The sequence below is a fragment of the Gekko japonicus genome, unplaced genomic scaffold (genome assembly GCF_001447785.1).
Source record: "Gekko japonicus isolate JY-2015 unplaced genomic scaffold, Gekko_japonicus_V1.1 scaffold2383, whole genome shotgun sequence".
In the NCBI taxonomy this organism is placed as follows: Eukaryota; Metazoa; Chordata; class Lepidosauria; order Squamata; family Gekkonidae; genus Gekko; species Gekko japonicus.
In genome coordinates, this window is record NW_015174909.1 from 76297 (window position 1) to 97189 (window position 20893).

Sequence of the window (20893 nt, forward strand, 5' to 3'; positions counted from 1 at the left end):
CCAGTCTATGTTAACTTTACTGTTTATTTACATTGGGTACAGCTTAGTATATAAAATTGTACTGCTTGTCATTTATAAACATTAAAAGCATAAATGCCTTCATTTTCTACAAACAAAATTGCAAAAATTCCCTATGCCTTTGATAGAGCCCCTGCTGTGCCTTTTGCCACCTTTATCCATGTATCTTAGCCTTCCACAACCGAGAGGCAGGGGGAAATAGTTTGAAAATAGAAAACACATTTTGTTGTGGACAAAAGAAAGTTGGGGGGGGGTGAGAGGAACAGTCTCCTAGCGTCTCAGTAGGACTAGTGACATTTGAATAACATGCTTAAGTTTATTAAGATTGAAAACATCGAATTCCTCAATAGTGTATCCACATTACTGCAAAATTTTGGGCAAGATTAGTCTTAAATAATAAACATGTCCTAGAAAATACGTTGTAAACATCTACAGTATCCACATGAATTGTGATTTAATTTTTGTTCTGCATTTTTTTTAAAAAACCTTCACACGAAACACTTTTAGTGAGCTTTAGGCTGCTTTCTTATTGAGGGCACAGCAGTGTGCTGCAGCAGCAAGTAGGGCAAGTACGGAGTCTGCGTGGAACCATGCATGGGAGGGGCCGTGGCTCAGTGGTAGAGCATCTTCTTGGCGCTCAGAAGGTCCCAGGTTCAATCCCCGGCACCTCCAGTTAAAAGACAAAAACAAAAAAACCAGGCAGTGGGTGATGTGAAAAACTCAACATTGAGACCCTGGAGAGCCGCTGCCGGCCTGAGCAGACAATACTGACCATGATGGACTGATGGTCTGATTCAGTATAAGCCAGCTTCATGTGTTCAGCCATGCTCTCTGCCCACCGCTGCTGCTTGCCACACACCCCCACAGCCTGGCCACACCCCCTTCCACTTACCGTTTCTTAGCCCAGCCATGCAGTATGGGGTGTGGTGAAGGTGTGCGGGGAGACGGGAAGCATCCTTTAAATGGCAGGGGTGGGAGAAGATGTGCAACAGTAAGCTGGAGTTTGTCTCGGCATAGGCTATCTACATGGATGCTTCACCCGCAGCCATCCCACACTTTCTGCTCTGAACCATCAAAGGATGTTTTCTGTGATCCAATGGTAAAAGGGAGCGCTCAGAGAAGCCCGTGAGTCATGCTCAAAATGATGTTCCCTTTAGTGTGGGGACTTCAATACATGCTCTCCATGGGGGGGGGAGTAATCCCTTGTGGGAGCAGCCTTAATGAGCATTTTGTTCATTCCAAAAGATAAAAAATTTCATTGGCGTTCCCCCCTCCCCAGTGTTACCTGAGCTCTCACCTGGATACCCCGAGGCTTGCCTGTTCTTGTCAGATCTCAGAAGCCAAGCAGGGTTGGCTGCAATGTTCCCTCTAAGCTGTGGGGTCTTGTGAGCAAAAATTCTACTTTGTGAGCTACCGACATTAAAGTTGTGAGCGAATTATTTGGCTACTACATAAATTAGTTTGCTCTGGAGCCCTCCTTCCTGAGCTGAGACAAAAATGTGTGAGCCGGAGGCTAAAAAACTGTGAGCTAGCTCACACTAACTCAGCTTAGAGGGAACACTGGTTGGCTGTATTTAGACGGGGGACTACCAAGGAAGTCTAGGGTTGCTACGTGGAGGCAGGCAATGGCAAACCAACTCTGTTTGTCTCTTGCCAAGGGGCTCACCGTAAGTCAGCTGCCACTTGACGGCACTACTTGACGTACACAAACAGTGTTAACTTGAAATGTCTAGTTCTTCCATCGGAAAATTGTGAGGGGAAGGCATTGTCAAAGGGAGAGGAGTACATGCCCTCCTCCCTAGATTGTTTTCTCCCTGGCCTTCACATCTCTAATCCAGCAAATAGAAGCAACTCACCTTGGCTTTTGATAACTAGCTTGCTCGGAAGGTAGACCTTGACATAATTGGTTTTCTTACCTATGGATGAGTTGGTAGTTGTTTTGTATAGAGCCTTTCATTTGGTTTTTGCGTTGTGAAGTGTTACCTTGGAGTCGAGGACAAATGTTGGTGTTTTCTGGTAAAATAAATGTATGAACACGATTTGCAGGAGCAGTAAGTTTCAGCCAGAATTCCCAGTGAAGTCTTAATACATTAATAAAGGTGTTTTTGTTCCAGCGGACCAACACGCAGCTAGCATTTCCCCCATCTTGTGTTCGTCTGTTTACAGAGACATCAGCACTAAGGAATTTCCTAGTTAATGGCAGAGCAAATGATGCATTGTGCTTCCAGATCAAGGCGCTATATTTATTTCGCACTTCTGTTCCTGTTGCATTGCAAGTCTTATACCTCTCTCTGTATCGCAATCTGAAAACAGTTTCCATTCTCTGAACATATATAGGGCTTAATTTCTAAGCTGGGGCTCAGGTCTGCCTGGAAACAATATTTATCTCGCTTTCCCACTCTCAAGGGGCCTTCAGAAGAGTTAACCGTCTTAGTCCTCATGATAAAAAATAAATCACATCATTAAACGTGGAAATAAAGGCAAGTAAAATAGTAAAAACTACAACAACAACAACAACAACAACAAAAAGCAGCAGCACAAAAACACCACCAGAAAAATACTCAAAAGGGCATCTAGTGGAATTGAGGGAACACATATGTCTCTAAAAGCCAAATACACAAAGTGTTGGATCCAGGACAGAATTTCCAATTGCACCCAAGTCAGATTTTTTGTATCCCCACTTGCGTTTCCATGGGATCTTGTGCAACTGATTCTGATCACTATAGTGTATAGAGAGGAAAGCACCTGATGTTGCTGAAGATCTTGCACAAGCGGAACTGCGCGAAGTCCATTTGTGTTTCCACCTGCATGTCGCGGGATCCAGACCAATGAAACAATAGTGTATTAACCCGTTGCTTAATCATTAGCAGAAAAGGAGGCTGAGGCATAGAGTTCCAAAGGCAGGGTGCCACCACTGAGCAGGATGGGCAAACATTCAGCAAAGCTGGAACAGAGAGAACCAGATCCCTGAGTGCAGGTGTGCTCATGGAAGGAAACTGTCCTTTAGGCATCATGGATCCAAACCATTTAGGGCTTTAAAGATCCATGCGGCTTTCCAGATTAGGCTCAGAAGTAAGGAGTATGGCACAGAAATCAGAGTGATGAGATACTGAGTAGATGGGGCCCTATTGATACATGCAGCTGTAAAGGTAAAGGTTCCCTTGCTCGAAAGCCAGTCGAATCCGACTCTAGGGTTGCCCTGCTCATCTCCGTTTCAAAGCTGAAGAGCCAGCACTGTCCGAAGACGTTTCCGTGGTCATGTGGCCGGCATGACTAAACACCAAGGCGCACGGAACGCTGTTACCTTCCCACCGAAGTGGTATCTATTTATCTACTTGCAATTTCTTGCTTTCGAACTGCTAGGTTGGCAGGAGCTGGAACTAGAGATGGGAGCTCACTCCGTCATGCGGCACCCGGGTCTCGAACTGCTGAACTACTGACCTTCCACAGCCTGCAGTTCAGCGTCTTAACCACTTGAGCCACCGCAGCCACATGCAGCTGTATTGTGTGCCAACTCAAGTTTCTGAATGCCTCCAAAGACAACAGTAGTCTTATCAGAATACAGTCGAGGCCAGGTTCTCTAGGATTTGTGCCAGAGCAACTGTTCACTGAGCCTGGCAGAAATTAAGCCTTGGAGATGGGTACAACCAGCCCTCACACATCTCTGATTAAAGAAATAAGCATCTGCTTTATTTTCCCTGTGCCTGACAAGAATTGTGGTATTCACTAAGCACCAATGTTGCCCTTTCAGACCCTAGGGCAGATGTATTTGTTTATTTGATTTATACCTCGCCCTCCCCGCCATGGCAGGCTCAGGGTGCCCAATAAGGCCATAAAACAGTAAAAACAATTTAAAATCATCAGGCCCTTTTTAAAAAATGCAGTCCATATAAGATAGTGGAAACGTGTCTTATTGTATGTCAAGGAAATCCCCACCCCAACCCCAGCCTGACTGGTTTATAGCGATTTACACATACACACACACGCGCACGTGTAAAATGCTTCCACATCATACCGGTAATGGATCTTGAAGTGGTTACAGACTTCTTGCAGTGGTGTTGCCTCCCAGTGTAACTGGTTAAGGAGGCAGGAGAATTTGTTCCTGTATCGGAGTGGAGAAAATACATGTGGAATGGGAAAGAACGTTCCCTCAATCGCAGTCACTGTTGACTCGGCCCTTTTGCTCCCCTTTCCTGCACGTAGCTTGCTCAGGTCAGCTTAGAGCATGTAGCTGTAGACACTTTTCTGCAAGTATAATAAGACCCTTGCTGGGTTGGAACCAAAGGCCCACATAGTCCATCTCTCTGCTGGCAGCACTGGCCAGCCAGATGCCTCTGGTGGGCCCATAAGCAGAACATCCAAGGCTTGTGGCACATTTGGCCTGATCTCCACAGGCTGAACTGTAAATAGGTGGGGAAGAGGTTGCATTATTTGGGTAAGGGGGGAGCAGCAGGAGAGAGAATGTTCTGCACTCCAAAGGGACCCTGCCTCTCCCCTAGGTCCATATCTGGGCCCCCTCCTGACCTTCCTCACAAAAGAAGAACATGCAGTTCTCTCATAGCCAAGTCACAGTGACCCATCCAAAGGACAAGCAGAGGTGGTTTGCCATCCATTGCCTTCCTCTGCATAGCAACCCCAGCCTTTCTTTTACTTTCCCCATCCAAGTATTGATGGTGGCCAACCATAACTTAGCTTATCCTGGGCTATTTGGGAACCCACCCAAAGCTCCAGGGGAGAGTAGAGCCAGTGGTGGCCACAAATATTGACTGACTTTCACGCCAAACAAAAACTTGCGTATCCAATCGAGAGCCAGCATGGAATGACGGCTAATATGTCAGGCCAGAACTGGGTAGAGCAGGGGTTCAGATCCCCATAAGCCATGTAGCTTTTGGCCATTCAGTGAGCTGTCTCGGAAGAGTCATAACCAGTAGCTACTCAGATGACTGTTGGGTTCAGACATTACTTGAAACCATGGTGGCCTTGGGTCAGTCCCTCCTTCTCAGTCTAACCCACCTCACATGGCTAGTGTTGAAGCTGGGAGAAAGAGGTTGTAGGCTGCTGTGGAACCCCATGGGGGAAGAAATGTGGGGTAAAAGTATCTCAGTAAATAAATCCAGGATCAAGCAAAGATTGACTGCATTCAGACATCAAATTGTTGTTGTTGTACTTTGCGACCCCATGGACCACATCACGCCAGGCCCTCCTGTCTTCCATCGTGCTCCGGAGTTTGCTCAACTTCATGTTCGTTGCCTCAATAACACTGTCTAACCAACTCATCCTTTGCCCGTCCCCTTCTTTTTCCTTCAGTCTTCCCCAGCATCAGGGTCTTCTCCAGTGAGTGCTCCCTTCTCATTTGGTGGCCAAAGTATTTGAGCTTCAGCTTCAGTATCTGGCCTTCCAGGGAACAGTCAGGGTTGGTTTCTTTTAGAATTGACTGATCTGATCTCCTTGCAGTCCAAAGGACTCTCAAGAGTGTTCTCCAGCACCATAATTCAAAAGCATCTATTCTTCGGCGCTCGGACTTCCTTATAGTCCAACTCTCGCAGCCATACATGACTACTGGGAATACCATTGCTTTGACCCTATGGACTTTTGTTGGCAGGGTGATGTCTCTACTTTTTATTATGCTGTCTAGGTTTCCTCCCAAGGAGCAGGCGTCTTTTAATTTCATGGCTGCAGTCACCATCTGCAGTGATCTTGGATCCCACAAACGTGAATTCTGTCACTGCTTCCATGACTTCCCCTTCTATTTGCCAATGAGTGATGGGGCCGGATGCCATGATCTTAGTTTTTTTGATGTTGAGTTTCAAGCCAACTTTTCTGCTCTGCTCTTTCACCGTAAGCAAGAGGCCTCTCTAGGTCCTCTTCACTTTCTGCCGTTAGAGTGGTATCGTCTGCATATCTGAGGGTGTTGATGTTTCTCCCAGAAATCTTAATTCTGGCTTGTGATTCATCCAGGCCAGCATTTTGCATGATGTACTCTACATATAAATTAAATAAGCAGGGTGACAGTATACATCCTTGTTGGCGGAGTGGCCTGCATGCAGACAATCACTCTAGGCACCGTTAGTTTAATTATACCATGTTTTTGGATGGCGTCTGAAGAGGCACCGGCTGAAAGAAGGGCAGGATGGGGTGGTGAGAGAAGGAAACAAAGCAGATCCCACCAGTGCGAATCAGGCTCCTTCCTGTTATGAACGCATGAAACTGCCTTATACTGAATCTGAGCCTTGGTCCATCAAAGTCAATCCTGTCTACTCAGACTGGCAGCGGCTCTCTGGTCTTTCACATCACCTACTGCCTGACCTTTTTAAACTGGGGATGCCGGGGATTGAACCTGGGACCTTCTGCATGCCAAGCCCATGCTCTACCACTGAGCCACGGCCCCTCCCTTCCTCTCTGAAGTATGCTTAGATTTCCATCTCTTCCTCCCTCCAGGCTAATTCCTAGACTTCTTTTCCTCTCACTTTTGTACCCCTGCTGCGTTGCCATTCACACATCTGCGGCCCGTCTTTTGAATCTCTCAGTTCACACGACTAGTGCAAACCTAGAACGGTTTAGCCAGATTGTAAGATTGTAAAGGGAGCTGCGGTGGCTCAAGTGGTTAAGATGCTGAACTGCAGGCTGTGGAAGGTCAGTAGTTCAGCAGTTCGAGACCCAAGTTGCCGCATGATGGAGTGAGCTCCCATCTCTAGTTCCAGATCCTGCCAACCTAGCAGTTCGAAAGCAAGAACTTGCAAGTAGACAAATAGGTACCACTTCGGTGGGCAGGTAACAGCGTTCCGTTCGTCTTGGTGTTTAGTCATGCCGGCTACATGACCACGGAAACGTCTTTGGACAGCGCTGGCTCTTCGGCTTTGAAACAGAGATGAGCACCGCAACCCTAGAGTCGGAGTCGACTGGCTTTCGAGCAAGGGAACCTTTACTAAGGCGTGTAAAAGGCTATACCAGACACTTGTGTAGTTGTAAGTTAAAAGTACTGCTTCTGGGGTGGGGAGGGCAAAATAGTTGCTAGGGCACCATACCCCTTTCTCCTTGTCCCCCTTGCTGGGTGACCTTGGGCCAGTTGCATTTTTAACCTACCTCGTTGGCCTGTTCTGGGCATAAAATGGACAGAGACAACCACATATACCACCCTGAACGTCTTAGCAGTAGAGGATGGGATAAAAATACACTTAGATGAGAGTTTCTGGTCTTATGTACATGAAGCTACCTTACAATGAGTCAGAGCATCGGTCCATCATAGTACGGGCTATTCCAACGGGCAGCAGCTCCCCAAGGTCTCGGGCGGAGGTCTTTCGCATCACCTGCAACCCGCTCTTTTTAAACTGGAGGTGCCAGGGGTTGAATCTTGGACCTTCCACATGCCCGGCAGCTGCTCTGCCACTGAGCCACATCTTTTTGAAGGTCTTCTGGATACCCCAACCGAGCTAAAATCCCACGCCAAAAAAAAATATTCTTTGCATTTGTCATTCTTGGGGAGGGTAGTATATTTACAGATCTCCTAAAGTGGAGGAAGGGATAATGGGTAATTTACCGTCACCCCATCCTTGGAAAATAACTTTGGAGCTGAGAACGACACCCCCCTCTTTCCCCCAAACCTGCAAGGGCTGAAAGGGGCAGTTTAACATGGCCATTGTGCTGCCCCAGAATCATGGCAGTGGAACAGTCATAGAATCACAGAGTTGGAAGGGACCATCTAGTCCAACCCCCTGCCCAGTGCAGGACCAGCCTAAAGCATCTCTGACAAATATCCGTCCAGTCTCTTCTTGAAAGCTGCCAGTGAGGGGGAGCTCGCCACCTCCCTAGGCAGCCGATTCCACCTTTGAACCACTCTGACTGTGAAAAAGTGTTTCCTAATATCCAGCCGATACCTTTCTGCATGTGATTTAAACCCGTTGCTTCGGGTCCTGTCCTCTGCCACCAACAGGAACAGCTCCTTGCCCTCCTCCAAAGGACAGCCTTTCAAGTATTTAAAGAGAGTAATCATGTCCCCCCTCAGTCTCCTCTTCTCCAAACTAAACATTCCCAGGGCCCTCAGCCTTTCCTCATAGGGCTCAGTCTCCAGACCCCTGATCATCCTCGTCACTCTCTTTTGCACCCTCTCAGTTTTGCCCACATCCTACAGTCTGTTGCACACCTGCTGTTCTGTAATGCAGAAAAATATACAAGCAGCCCTTTGCACCCTCTCAGTTTTGCCTCCATTCACCTGTACACATCAGGCTAACCTTCCCAGGCATCGTCAACGTTGCTGCAGATGTTGATAAAGAAACAAGGGAGAAAATAATTGGGGGGAAAGGGTATGGGAAAGGTTATCAGCTTTCTCAAGAGACACCCAAGGGAAGAGGTCCCGTGTTTGCCAAGTTCTTGTTTGTCTCATTAATGTTATTCCCGTTGAAACAGAATCCACGCACTGAATGCAGAGTCTTTCCAAGCATATACGCAAGTCTTGGAGGATGGATCCGTTGGGGAGCAGTCGCTTTGCCATTTTTCTCTACGACACACTGCCCTCATCATTCACCATATCGTGCAAGTTTCAAATAAAATCTGGGAGAACTGAGGCCCCGCTAGACAAGTTGTTCTATCAAAAACGAAGAGAAGAAAAACGTCTGTTTGCTTTTAATTTCCATCAGTAGCTCTCGGGGGGGGGGCATTTTTTGCTTTGGTGGCTTGGGCATCCCCCTCCCCTTTTTTCCCCATATTGTCAAATAAGGAGTAGTGCAACTCTTTAAAAAAACACTTTTGCTTTATCCAAATTGCTTTGCTTTTTTAACGGACAGACGATGAATGAACAATGTTACTATCTCATACCAGATTGGTGTAGTGGTTAGGAATGCAGACTCTAATCTGGGAGAACCGGATTTGATTCCCCACTCCTCTACATGCAGCTACTGGTGTGACCTTGGGTCAGTCAAAAGTTCTCTCCGAGCTGTTCTCTCAAGGGCAGTTCTCGAGAGAGCTCTCTCAGCCCCACCTACCTCACAGGGTGTCTGTTGTGGGGAGGGGAAGGAGATTGTAAGCTGCTCTGAGACTCCTTTGGGTAGTGAAGGGCGGGGTATAAATCCAATCTCCTCTTCTTCTCTTCTTATTGTATATCTTTTTAAATGTGTTCCTAAAGCTTTTTTAAGTCTTGGGTTTGCCCAAATCATTTTCCTGATTTATGGCTCTCAGGCACATAGCTTTAGTTACCTGCAAGGGGCAGGTGGGACTTGGTTGACCATCGGGGATGAGGCAAAGAATGAGCTGCAGAAGTTCTGGGCCAGAAGCGAGGGTTATTGAGAAGAGGCTTGGAGAGGGGCATTAAAAAGTAAGTCCGCGCCAAGTAAATCCCCATGATCTGGGTGCATCTTAAAATAAAACACGAGGTTTAGGTAACATTTCTTATGGGTCGCTGATTTATTGTCATGGTATATCTCAGTTGCTTCAGATCCTTCATTTCCTTATCACTGCCAGCACGCATTGCAGTCTCTCACACATCCAGGGACCTGGAAACTCTGTGTGGGAGGGAGACACAAGTTTCCCCCATTATAGCCTTGGGCTTCTGCTTCCAGTTGTGTGTGCAGGAAGCAGCAAAACACACACACACACATCTTTGATCATATACTCCCTGCGTGACTCATTGTAGCTGAATGCCTCCTTGGGCTGCCGGGTGGCACATTCGGAAGCGGCACGTTGTAGAACTCAGAGTGGAAGCCAACCCGAAGGTCATCCCTTACAGCCTTCGTTTTGGCCTGGCCATCTTCACAGTGATTCCTTGGGCCTGTGTTTTGCCGCTGGTTTCCAATGAACCGAACTCACTTAGCATTGATTGATGACGCAGGCAGAAGTTTCAGGTGTCGGAGGCTGCAGCTTCCTTTGATGGCAGTTCTTTTCCCTCCAAGCCAGAGAGGAGAGGTCGACCTTGGAGTCTGTAGAGTCAGCTTTCCTTTCAAAGTCACTGTGGAAAAATAGATCTGCAAGGCTCCTGTTTGCTAGTTGTTGGGGATTTTCCGGGCTGTGTGGCCATGGTCTTGGCATTGTAGGACCTGACATTTTGCCATCAGCTGTGACTGGCATCCTCAGAGGTATAACACAGAAAGATGGGGGTGCTCTTTGTGTCAAGGTGAGAAGAAAAATGGTAGGCAGGTAATTTATATCTACTCAGGAAGGTGGGGTCGGGCTGAGTCATTATCTTGTAGGAGTTCCCCAGGCTGTGACATGCTAATGGAGGAGCTTTCCTGAGGAGGTTCTTTTGCATATGGATTGGCTGTTGAAATTCTAATCTTCTCTGTAGTGCTGTTGTGAGATGTAGAGCATTTTGTGTTTTTCGGGACAGGAAACCATGCTCCTGTTTGTGTTAACTTTTAACGTAACAAGGAGACACCGGGGCTCGAACGCATCTGATAAAGTGCTGCCTACTCCAAGTTGGGACGTTCCTGGAGGTTTTGGGGGTGGAGCCTATGGAGGGTGGGGTTTGTGGAGGAACCTCAGCAGGGTAAAATGCCATAGAGTTCACACTCCAAAGCATCCATTTGCTCCAGGGGAACTGATCTATGAATTTTGGGAATCACTTGTAATTAGGGGTGGGAAATACCTAGAGATTTGGGGGATGGGGCCTGAGGAGGGACTTCAGTGGGGTATAATGCCGTAGAATCCACCTTCCAGAGTGGCCATTTTCTCCAGGTGAACCAATCTCTCTTTCCCGAAGATCAGCTGTAATAACGGGAGGTCTCCAGCCGCCACCTGGAGGTTAGCAACCCTAGACATCCCGGGCCACCTGCCTCCATTCTGGTGTGAGAAAGCCAAAGACCAGGGTAGTCTAAGGTCAGGCGTTTTCCGTTCCGAGGCTGGATTATGTTTGAGCAAAGTAAAAACGTGACGTGCGTATGCCCAGTTTCCATTTGCTAGCATATGCGTTCCACCGCTTTCCTTCCCAATTGTGTGTTGAGCCCATGGTATTATTGTATCTTTCCAGCTTGCTTTTTGAATAAAATCGGAGCTAGGTTGAGCATTTAATTTTTAAATTGTGAGCCCCTGGTGCTGCTGGATAATGTGGGAGCTGTGAAGAGGACACACACTCTTTGTCCGTGTTTTGCCGTGTCTCCCCAACACCTGTGCAATCCGTGCTACATTCCTATCTCTCCTTTATTATAAAGGAGTTTTGGGTGCCAGAATTCTAAAATGCGCCCCGTTAGTGTATGGGCGGAAAATATGCCACTCAGAAGAGCTGCCTCCAATGACTGGCTCCCTCAGCCAACCTGCCCTGCCATTGGCTGGGTGGCTGGGAGGGGAGGGAGCCAGTCATCGGAGCCAGCGTCTTCTGAGCGGCCATCTTCCCCACATACACTAAGGTAAGCTTTCAGCCCAGCGATAGGCTCCGTCCGCCGGCTTCCCCCCCTCCAGCCCCCATCCTGCCCAGCGAACGGGCGGTTCCCCCCACCCCCCGCCCCCAGTCCAGCCCGGCGGCGGAGGCCCCAGGACTTTCTCCCTTCCTTTCTTTCCAAAATAATACCATAAACCCCACTCTGTCTCCCCCCCTTTTCTCTCTTTCCCCCCTCTCTAACTCTGTGTCTCTCTCTCTACCTCCTCTTCTCCATTCCTCCCTTCCACTCGCCCTTCCTTCCTATCTAGGGCCCGTCGTCTACCACCACGACGGGCTTTCCTTACTAGTGCTTATAGAAAACTAGTAGAGGAGGCAAAGCTCATCTTCCCTCCGTCTCCGTCATTGTGTTGTTTGCTTAGGTGTTGCAACATTTTCTGTTCTGCTTCACAAGGCAAATATAACAGTCTTCTTTTAGTTTGGTTAAACCGAATTAAGTTTTTCATGGCAGACGCCTGCTGGTTCGGGTCTTCTCCTTTGTTTTCTTCCCTGCCCATTATCCATATTCGATGTCCAGAACCTTAAAACTGAATTTTGTTGGTGGCACGTTGTCAACCACAAGAACATCAGAAGAGCCCTGCTGGATCAGACCACAGGGTCCATCTAGTCCAACATCCCGTTTCACACCGTGGCCAGTCAGTTCCTCTGGAGGGCCAACAACAGGGCATAGAGGGTGAGGCCTTCCCCTGAGGTTGTCTCCTGGCTCTGGGATTCAGAGGTAGCCACTGATAGACCTCTCCTCCATGAATTTGTCTAATCCCCTTCTGAAGCTTTGTATCGCTACATCCCCTGGCAGCAAATTCCACATTTTAATCACTCGCTGTGTAAAGAAGTATTTCCTTTTGTCCATCCCGAATCAACTGCCTATCCATTTCATTGGATGTCCAGGTGAGGAAGTGAACAAGAAGCTACCTTAGGATCTGTTCTTGCCTTTGGAGCTGCCGGGACAATGCGAGGGAAGGCAGGGGCTTTGCTTTCCATCATTCCTCTAGTCAGTTTGAACTTTGCAGATTGATCTGATCAGTAAAAGGACTTCTAATAGCATAATCAACATTCTGGCGCTTTATTACAGCTTTAAGACCTGGTTACCTGGTAGCTCATCCTCTGCTCTTCCACTTTTAACCTTTTAAACTAGCCCGAGCTGACCCAGAGGTTCAACCCAAAAGGGACCTTGGCCTTTGGCTCTTACCCTTTCTCACAATACAAGAACTCGTGGGCACTCCATGAAATTGCTGAGCGGTCGGGTTAGAAGGGATAAAAGGAAGTACTTCTTCACCCAAAGAGTGATTAACACTTGGAATTCACTGCCACAGGAAGTGGTGGCGGCTACAAGCATGGACGGCTTCAAAAGGGAATTAGATAAGCATATGGAGCAGAGGTCCATCAGTGGCTATTAGCCACAAGGTATAGCTAGGGGCTCTGGGGCAAGTGATGCTCTGTCATCTTGGTGCTTGGGGGGGGGGTCAACAGTGGGAGGGCTTCTAATGTCCTGGCCCCACTGGTGGACCTCCTGATGGCACTAGTATTTCTGGCCACTGTGTGATACAGAGTGTTGGACTGGATGGGCCTTTGGCCTGATCCAACATTGGCGTCTCTTATGTTCTTACCCCAAGGGGGTCACCCACTTGGAGCTGGGAGAAGGGTCTGCAAGAGGGTGGGCGGGGGAGGGGAGAGACTAGCCCTGCACTTGAAAGCCTTTTCCCTTTCTTCTCTCTGTTTACATTTTTAAAAAGTCTAAGCCGCTGTGGGTCCCCGCTGTGGTGAAAAGCATCACATAAATGCTTGAATAAATAAAGCGTGACAACTCTTAACAAAAAACAAAAAGAAGAGAAGGGGAAACTTCCCTTTCCCAGGGGCAGTGAAGAAAACTGTACATATCAGTAAGCTAAGCTAAACTTCTGTTTTTCGGTCTATTGAGATGTCACAAAAGGTTATTTCCAGGCTGCTGCCGCCTGCAGTGGCGTTCCCAGGCAGAGATTAGACTTTGTTTGTTTAAAGAAGAAGCTACCAATAACCACATTATGCAAATAGTACAGACAGCCAAGGGTAACAACCATTCTGCATTGCTTTTTTTGTAGGAAATCACTAAAGCAATCTTGAATCCTTCCATATTATTATTATTATTAGTATTATTTCTGTACCGCCCATAGCTGAAGCTCCCTGGGCGGTTTACAACAATACAAAACAGTAAAATACAACAAGTAGGAATTAATATAAAACATTAAAAGACAGTAGAAACAGTAAAAACAGCAAGAACAGTTAACGGCACCACCTCGCTAATCGTGTCGGGCCCCTGAACATCCAGAAACATCTTTGAAGGCCTCTGTGAAGAGGGCCGTCTTGTCCTGGCGCCTGAAGGATGGCAAGTCTGGCACCAGGCGGGCCCCAGATGGGAGGTTGTTCCAAAGGCGGGGGCCACCACCAAAAAGGCCCTCCTCCTGTTGCCATCCTCTGAGCCTCTCGCGGAGTCAGCACCCAGAGGGAAGGCCCTGGAGGCTGAGTGCAGGGTCTGGGTGGATTGAGGCTCGGAGAGGCACTCCGACAGGTATTGTCCCAAGCCGTGTAGCACTTTATAGGTTAAAACCAGCTCCTTGAATTGGGACCAGAAGCATACAGGCAGCCAATGCAGGTGGGCCAGAATTGGTCTTATATGTTTGGACCTTCGGGTCCCAGCTATTAGGCTGGCTGCTGCATTCCTCACCAGCTGTAACTTCCGAACCATCTTCAAGGGCGGTCCCACGTAGAGTGCATTGCAGAAATCCAATCTGGAGATTACCAGAACATAGATCACTGAAACCAGGCTATCCATGTCCAGACAGGGGCACAACCGGGCCAGCAGCCAAAGCTGATAGAAAGAACTCCGAGTCACCGATGCCACCTGAGCCTCAAGTGACAAAGATGGATCCAGGAGCACCCCCAAGCTGCAAACCTGCTCCTTCAGGGGGAGTGCGACTCCCATCTAGAACAGGTTGGACACCTCCTATCCGATCCAAGGAATTGCCTACCAACAGCATCTCAGTCTTGTCTGGGTTGAGCTTCAGTTTGTTAGCCCTCATCCAGTCCATTATCATGGCCGGGCACCGGTTTAGCACATCCACAGCCTCACCAGCTGAAGATGAAAAGGAGAAATAGAGCTGCATGTCATCGGCGTACTGATGGCAACGCACACCAAAACTCCGTATGACCCCGCTCCGTGGTTTCACGTGGATGTTGGATAGCATGAACAAATAATTCAGTTTAGATGTGTTGTGGGGCCTGGAGTGAGCATGTGAGGAGGAAATGCATTTTGGTCAGTTTTTATTTAGAGGCTGTTATTGGAAGTGTCACACCTGTGCCCATGCAACTGTGGGATAGCAGGATCTGAATGGTGTACTGGGAATGGGAAGGCGTGGCTGGTCTTGTTATTCTTTCTGTCCTTTGAAATTTCCCATGTGTTGGATGAGTAGAAAAGGGTTATCTAAACAGAGCAGGGGGTATATCCTTTTACCCAAGAAGGGAGGAGGGAGGTGGTACCATTCCTGCTCATAATTTTTTGTCCTGGATTCATGTACTTAGGTGCACACACTTAAACATTAGTTAAAAGTCTCTAACGTTCAATTAACTTTTGAGAGCCAGTTTGGTGTAGTGGTTAAGTGTGCAGACTCTAACCTGGGAGAACCGGGTTTGATTCCCCTCTCCTCCATGTGCAGCTGCTGTATGACCTTGGGCAAGCCATAGTTCTGTCAGAGCTGTTCTTGAAAGAGCTCTCTCAGCCCCACCTACCTCACAGGTTGCCTGTTGTGGGGAGGTGAAGGGAAAGGAGTTCATAAGCCGCTCTGAGACTCCCAAGTGAAGGGTATAAATCCAATCTCCTCCTCCTCCGGGCTCAGAAAGAGCTCAGATGACTCACTTGAGTGGACGGTTGCTGGTAGGCCCAGATTTACTGGATAAAGGAGAGCTTTCTCAGGATTCTTTTTCTCAGAAAAGCTATCTGGGTTTCATCCTTGATTGGCTCAAGCAATGGGGCTATCGTCGCCAGGACTGCCTCTTTGCCTGTCTCAAATTCCTGCCCGTGGCAGATGCTATATAGGAGATATAATTGCCATCTTAGCAAAACATGCTGAGTGCAGACTTACTGGGGGAAATGTGCTGTGATAACACAAGGACTTGATACTGAGAAGCACACTGGCTGCAAGCGTAACACACTAGTGTTGAAAACGGTGCTTGGAAGTCTTGCTATAAGTAAAGCATGTGCAGGCAGCCTAGAAAATTAAATGGCTGAAGTCCAGTTCCCTACCCCAACTCTGTGCTTTCCATGTAACGTCTTCCATCCAGTTGGAAGGGACTAGAAAATGCCCACTGTGCCTTTGATAACTGTGTCCAGTTTCAACTAACCACTTGGGTTGATGTGTTAGTCTGTCTGTAGCAGTAGAAAAAAGCAAGAGTCCAGGAGCACCAGGAGCCAGTTTGGTGTAGTGGTTAAGTGTGCGGACTCTAATCTGGAAGAACCGGGTTTGATTCCCCACTCCTAGCTGCTGGATGACCTTGAGCAAGCCATAGTTCTGTCAGAGCTTTTCACTCAAGAGCAGTTCTGTCAGATCTCTCTCAGCCCCACCTACCTCACAGGGTGTCGCGGGGAGGGGAAAGGTACAAGGATTGTAAGCTGCTCTGAGACTCCTTTGGGTAGAGAAGGGTGGGGTATAAATCCAATCTCCTTCTCCAGTTTGGTGTAGTGGTTAAGTGTGCCGACTCTAATCTGGGAGAACCGGGTTTGATTCCCCACTCCTAGCTGCTGGATGACCTTGAGCAAGCCATAGTTCTGTCAGAGCTTTTCACTCAAGAGCAGTTCTGTCAGATCTCTCTCAGCCCCACCTACCTCACAGGGTGTCTGTTGGGGGGAGGAGAAGGGAAAGGAGTTTGTAAGCCGCGGAGTATAAATCCAATTTTCTCCTCCAACAACAACATTTGTGGCAGGGTCGGAGCTTTCATGAGTCACTGGTCCCATATATGGAGAAGTGAGCGGTGACTCACAAAAGCTCAAACCCTGGCACATATTTTGTTAGTCTTTAAGGGTATTACTGGACTCTTGCTTTTTTCCACTTGGAAATGAGAAATCCTGAATCAGTATAGTGCAGGTATCATGAAGGGACTCAGGAACCTGCCATTCAGGGTCTGTGCTCTGAATCTCAGCTGCGTTGCCTGGGGCAAGCCCCCATTCCTCAGGCGAAGGCGATTTGGGGGCTAAAATAATTGAATTCCACAAAGGAGAAGCAGGATAGAAATAGACTGAGAAGAAACCCTCCCTTCCCCCCCCCCCTTAACCACAGTGGGTTAAATAGGGCTTGTAAACAGTGACAAGGAAGCATGCAAAAGGCATGGAAGCGTCTCTAAAACCTGTTCCGTTTTTGTTTGTTTTTTTCTACTTTGAGACTTCCAAGTGATTAGAATTGTGGGCAGACAGGCTGGCAAAGATATTTCTGCAAGCTGGCTTTTGAGAATTTATTTGCAAGGCTGACTCAGCGCAACACTGTCAGAAACAGCGTTCTATTTTGGGGGGGTGATGGTTGGGTTCGGTCAGGTGTCCTTCGACCCCCCGTTTCCACTAAACAAGAACAAAAGTGATTTGATGAGAGGATTTCTGCTAAGATCAATGGGGAGCACAGGGGATTAAAACACCAGTTATTCAGCGGCTAAGGCTTGTGCTTCCGTTCACGATTCTTTACTGACGTGGTTCTTCTTTCTGTCCTTGTTGTGTTTTCTCCAAAACAGGCTGCAAGATCAAGGCCTTGAGAGCCAAGACGAATACTTACATCAAGACCCCTGTCCGTGGAGAAGAGCCCATTTTTGTCGTCACTGGACGCAAAGAAGATGTAGCCATGGCCAAAAGGGAAATTCTTTCTGCTGCTGAACACTTCTCCATGATAAGAGCGTCACGTAACAAAAACGGCCCGGCTCTGGGAGGACTGTCCTGCAACCCCAACCTGCCGGGGCAAACCACAGTCCAAGTCAGGGTGCCTTACCGGGTGGTCGGGCTCGTGGTTGGCCCCAAAGGCGCTACGATCAAAAGGATCCAGCAGCAGACTCATACCTACATAGTTACTCCCAGTAGAGACAAGGAGCCAGTCTTCGAGGTCACCGGCATGCCTGAAAATGTCGACCGTGCCCGTGAAGAGATAGAAATGCACATCGCCATGCGCACTGGAAACTACATTGAACTGAACGAAGAAAACGACTTCCATTACAATGGTACGGACGTGAGCTTTGAAGGGGGGAGCCTGGGACCGGCTTGGCTCGCTTCCAATCCAGTACCTCCTCCGAGCCGCACCAGGATGATTTCGAATTACAGAAACGACAGCTCCAGTTCTTTGGGAAGCGGCTCCACCGATTCCTACTTTGGAAGCAATAGGTTGGCTGACTTCAGCCCGACAAGCCCATTTAGCACAGGCAATTTTTGGTTTGGGGAAACGTTGCCTCCCGTGGGGGCAGAAGATCTCGTCATTGACTCTCCTGCGTACGACTCCTTGCCGACACCTTCTCAGACCATCTGGACACCTTTCGAACCTGTCAACCCACTCTCCAGTTTCAGCAGTGACCCCGCTAGTAACACGAAAGCTCCGCGGAGAGGGAGTCAGCCATCCACTCCTCGTCTGTCACCGACCTTTCCCGAAACCCTTGAACATCCCCTGGCTAGGAGAGTCAGAAGCGACCCACCCAGTACAGTCAGCCAGGTCGGCCTCCCGATCTACATCCCTGCTTTTTCCAATGGTACCAACAGCTATTCTTCTTCCAACGGCGGTTCCACGTCTAGTTCCCCTCCAGAACTCAGACGGAAGCACGACTGCGTGATATGCTTTGAGAACGAAGTAATCGCTGCCCTGGTTCCGTGTGGCCACAACCTCTTCTGCATGGAATGTGCCAACAAGATCTGTGAAAAAGAAACACCTTCGTGTCCAGTTTGCCAGACAGCTGTTACTCAGGCGATTCAGATTCACTCTTAAATATATAGAAGATATTATATATGGACTTTTTAAACTCTTAATGGCTTGGATGTAATGGTACCCCCTAAGTAAACTTATAATGAATTCAGACTGTTATCGGGATTTCTTGGGGTTAGGCTAACGTTGTTTGTGAGGCATGTACTCTTTTTTGTTGTTGTTGTTTAACAAAAACAAAAAAAACAAGGCTTGTGCAATTAACACAACGCCTAGCCGATGTTTGTCCATTTTGGTTCCAGCTGTGGCGCCTGGTGGCAGACTTAACGCCTGAGAATGAAGCTGTGACACGGCAAGAGTGTGAGGGATGGGGACTCAGATCGGTTTCGTAACAGGATAAAATGTGCCGAATGTTCGCGGGCTTTCCAGATCGTCTTGACTCTGTCTTGGTGGTTTGCGCTCGTGAGGGCGGAAAGCCCTGTAGGTCCCTGAATTGCCAGCGAAGGGGGAGGGTGCAAAGGTTTATCAATGTATCAGACACACTTCCAATGCTGCCTTCTTGACACTGCCAGTTTTTCAAAACAGGTTTGGGGGCATCTCCCTCCTTCCGTTAAGGCATCGGCTTCCCTTATCCAGTGTTGCCAATAATTGTTATGATGCACAAATCCGGTTTCCTGGCATTTGGATGAGTCACGTAGGGGTAACTTTACTTTTTAAATTTATGAGATCATTGTCTGGGGTGGGGGTGGGGGGGACAGAGGAGGCGGATGGTATGAATTGTGACCCCCCTTCTCGTTCAGTATGCAAATTAAAGAGAATCAGGAACGTGTGGGTCTTCCGCCACTGAATTGTGGGAAGTCTGCTTCCTCTCGGCCATCACTACTGATCATGCATGCTTGCTTGCCCAAAGTTCTCCCACCAGCAAGAGCTTTGCTTCCCCAATACATTTGAAGCAAAGCCCCCCCCCCGGTGTCCCACGTACGGTTCTCTGGTCAGGCAGATTGGCTCCCTCTGTCGAAACGATTGGAAATTTCCATGGGCACGGTGGGGCACGCGTGGAATTTTGAATCTGGGCGAGCGTCACTAAGGGCTGTAGCATTGCCATGCTGAGTGCAGTCCACTTGGCTCTTCTTCCCCCCCCCCCCCCCACCCACTGTTCCATTTGCATTAGAGGGAATATTCGTGGGTGGAGGGGAGGGGAACCGCTGTGGGTCGAATGCACCCGTTAGTGCCGAGAGCGAGGATGCTGACATTCCATTGGCTCATTGGATCAAGCGGTTCTTAAATTTAACTCTGTTTGAAAAAAATGTGAATTTCTTTTTCTTTTTCACGTTTCATCTGTTAAATTTGCACATTATCCAAAACGTGGGTTTTTTAAAAGTAACGTTGGGGGGGGACTCTCGAATTTGCACGCTCCCCCCCCCACCGGTCCCATTCATGGAAGCAATTGTGTTTGCGGCCCCCACCAAGCTGTTTATCTCATTTCAAAACAACCCTTCTCTGTCCCAAGGAGCTCCCAGCCCCCGTTTTTCTTTACATTTCAACCTGTGGATGTTTCTCACTTCTTCATCCTCAGAATATACCCAAATCTGTGCTGGCATTTAAACAAAAAACACTCAGAAGTTCTGATGGATTTATTTTTTTATCTGTCTCTCTCTCTCTTTTTTGTTTTTTGAGCAATATTTTCCCAAGTCGAAACAAAATAGTTTTTCCCCCCTCCTCAGTATAAGCAAATTCTATGTGTATCGGACTAGTAAATATACAGAAATCTTTATTTTTTATTTCCACTTGAAAGAGTTACATTTCGTATAAAAAAAAGTTTACAGATAACGGTTTTTATTTTTTTTCAGTAAAAAAGGTTGCCTTGATGGCATATTATTATTGTTATTATTATGAGATGCATAACTTTAACGCTAACTGCTTGTAGGATAGTTTAAATGTCAGTATTGAAACCTTAATCTTTAGCGGCAGTCTTGTAGATACGAGCCATCTTGTTCACCGAGCATGTAATTTTGTATTTTATTGCGTTGTACACTGCAACTACTAAAGCCAAGGAGTCTAACAGACGTTAGGTGCGTGTATCGTTTTCTATAAACCACAGACTCAAGAATGACAGCTCTCGATATAGTTTAGTATTTGCTAATTTTACTACACTCTTTTTTGTTATGTATATGTAGGGAGGTCATAGGGATTATAAATTCAATTTAAGTAAAGTTTAAAAAAAAACCATATATATTTTATGATAAAGGGCCTTTAACTTATGGTGGCCAAAGCACTGATATTATATATTTGCTGTAAAGAGAATTATAAGAGTTTTATTTTTCTGATATTAAAAGTTACTTAATAAAGACTTGTTTCCATTAACTCGAATGTTTTTTCTTGACTCTGCTGTTTTCATGGTCTTCAAGCCACTTGGGGTGATTGACCTGGTATCAACCAGAGATCACGCCTTTTCCATTGCGAACACACACACACACCACATGGAATGGGTTCCCTGAAAAGCTCGTCCACATCGTGGAGTGGGCTCCCCGTCATTGGGGATCTTCAGGAGGCACTGCAAGAGTTGTTGTTTGCCCAGAATTTTAAGAACATAAGAAAAGCCATG

At 47.5% G+C, this 20893-nt stretch overlaps 1 protein-coding gene across 1 annotated transcript in view; it reads left to right on the top strand.

Moving 5' to 3' along the window:
* Window positions 1-20033, top strand: part of MEX3C (mex-3 RNA binding family member C) — a 66580-nt gene extending 46547 nt beyond the window's left edge. Inside the window, exon 2 of the mRNA XM_015425025.1 lies at window positions 17126-20033. Within this exon, the coding sequence (XP_015280511.1) occupies window positions 17126-18354 (1229 nt within the window). The 3' untranslated portion in view covers window positions 18355-20033. The remainder of the gene's footprint in view (window positions 1-17125) is intronic.
* Window positions 20034-20893: the final 860 nt, after the last annotated feature.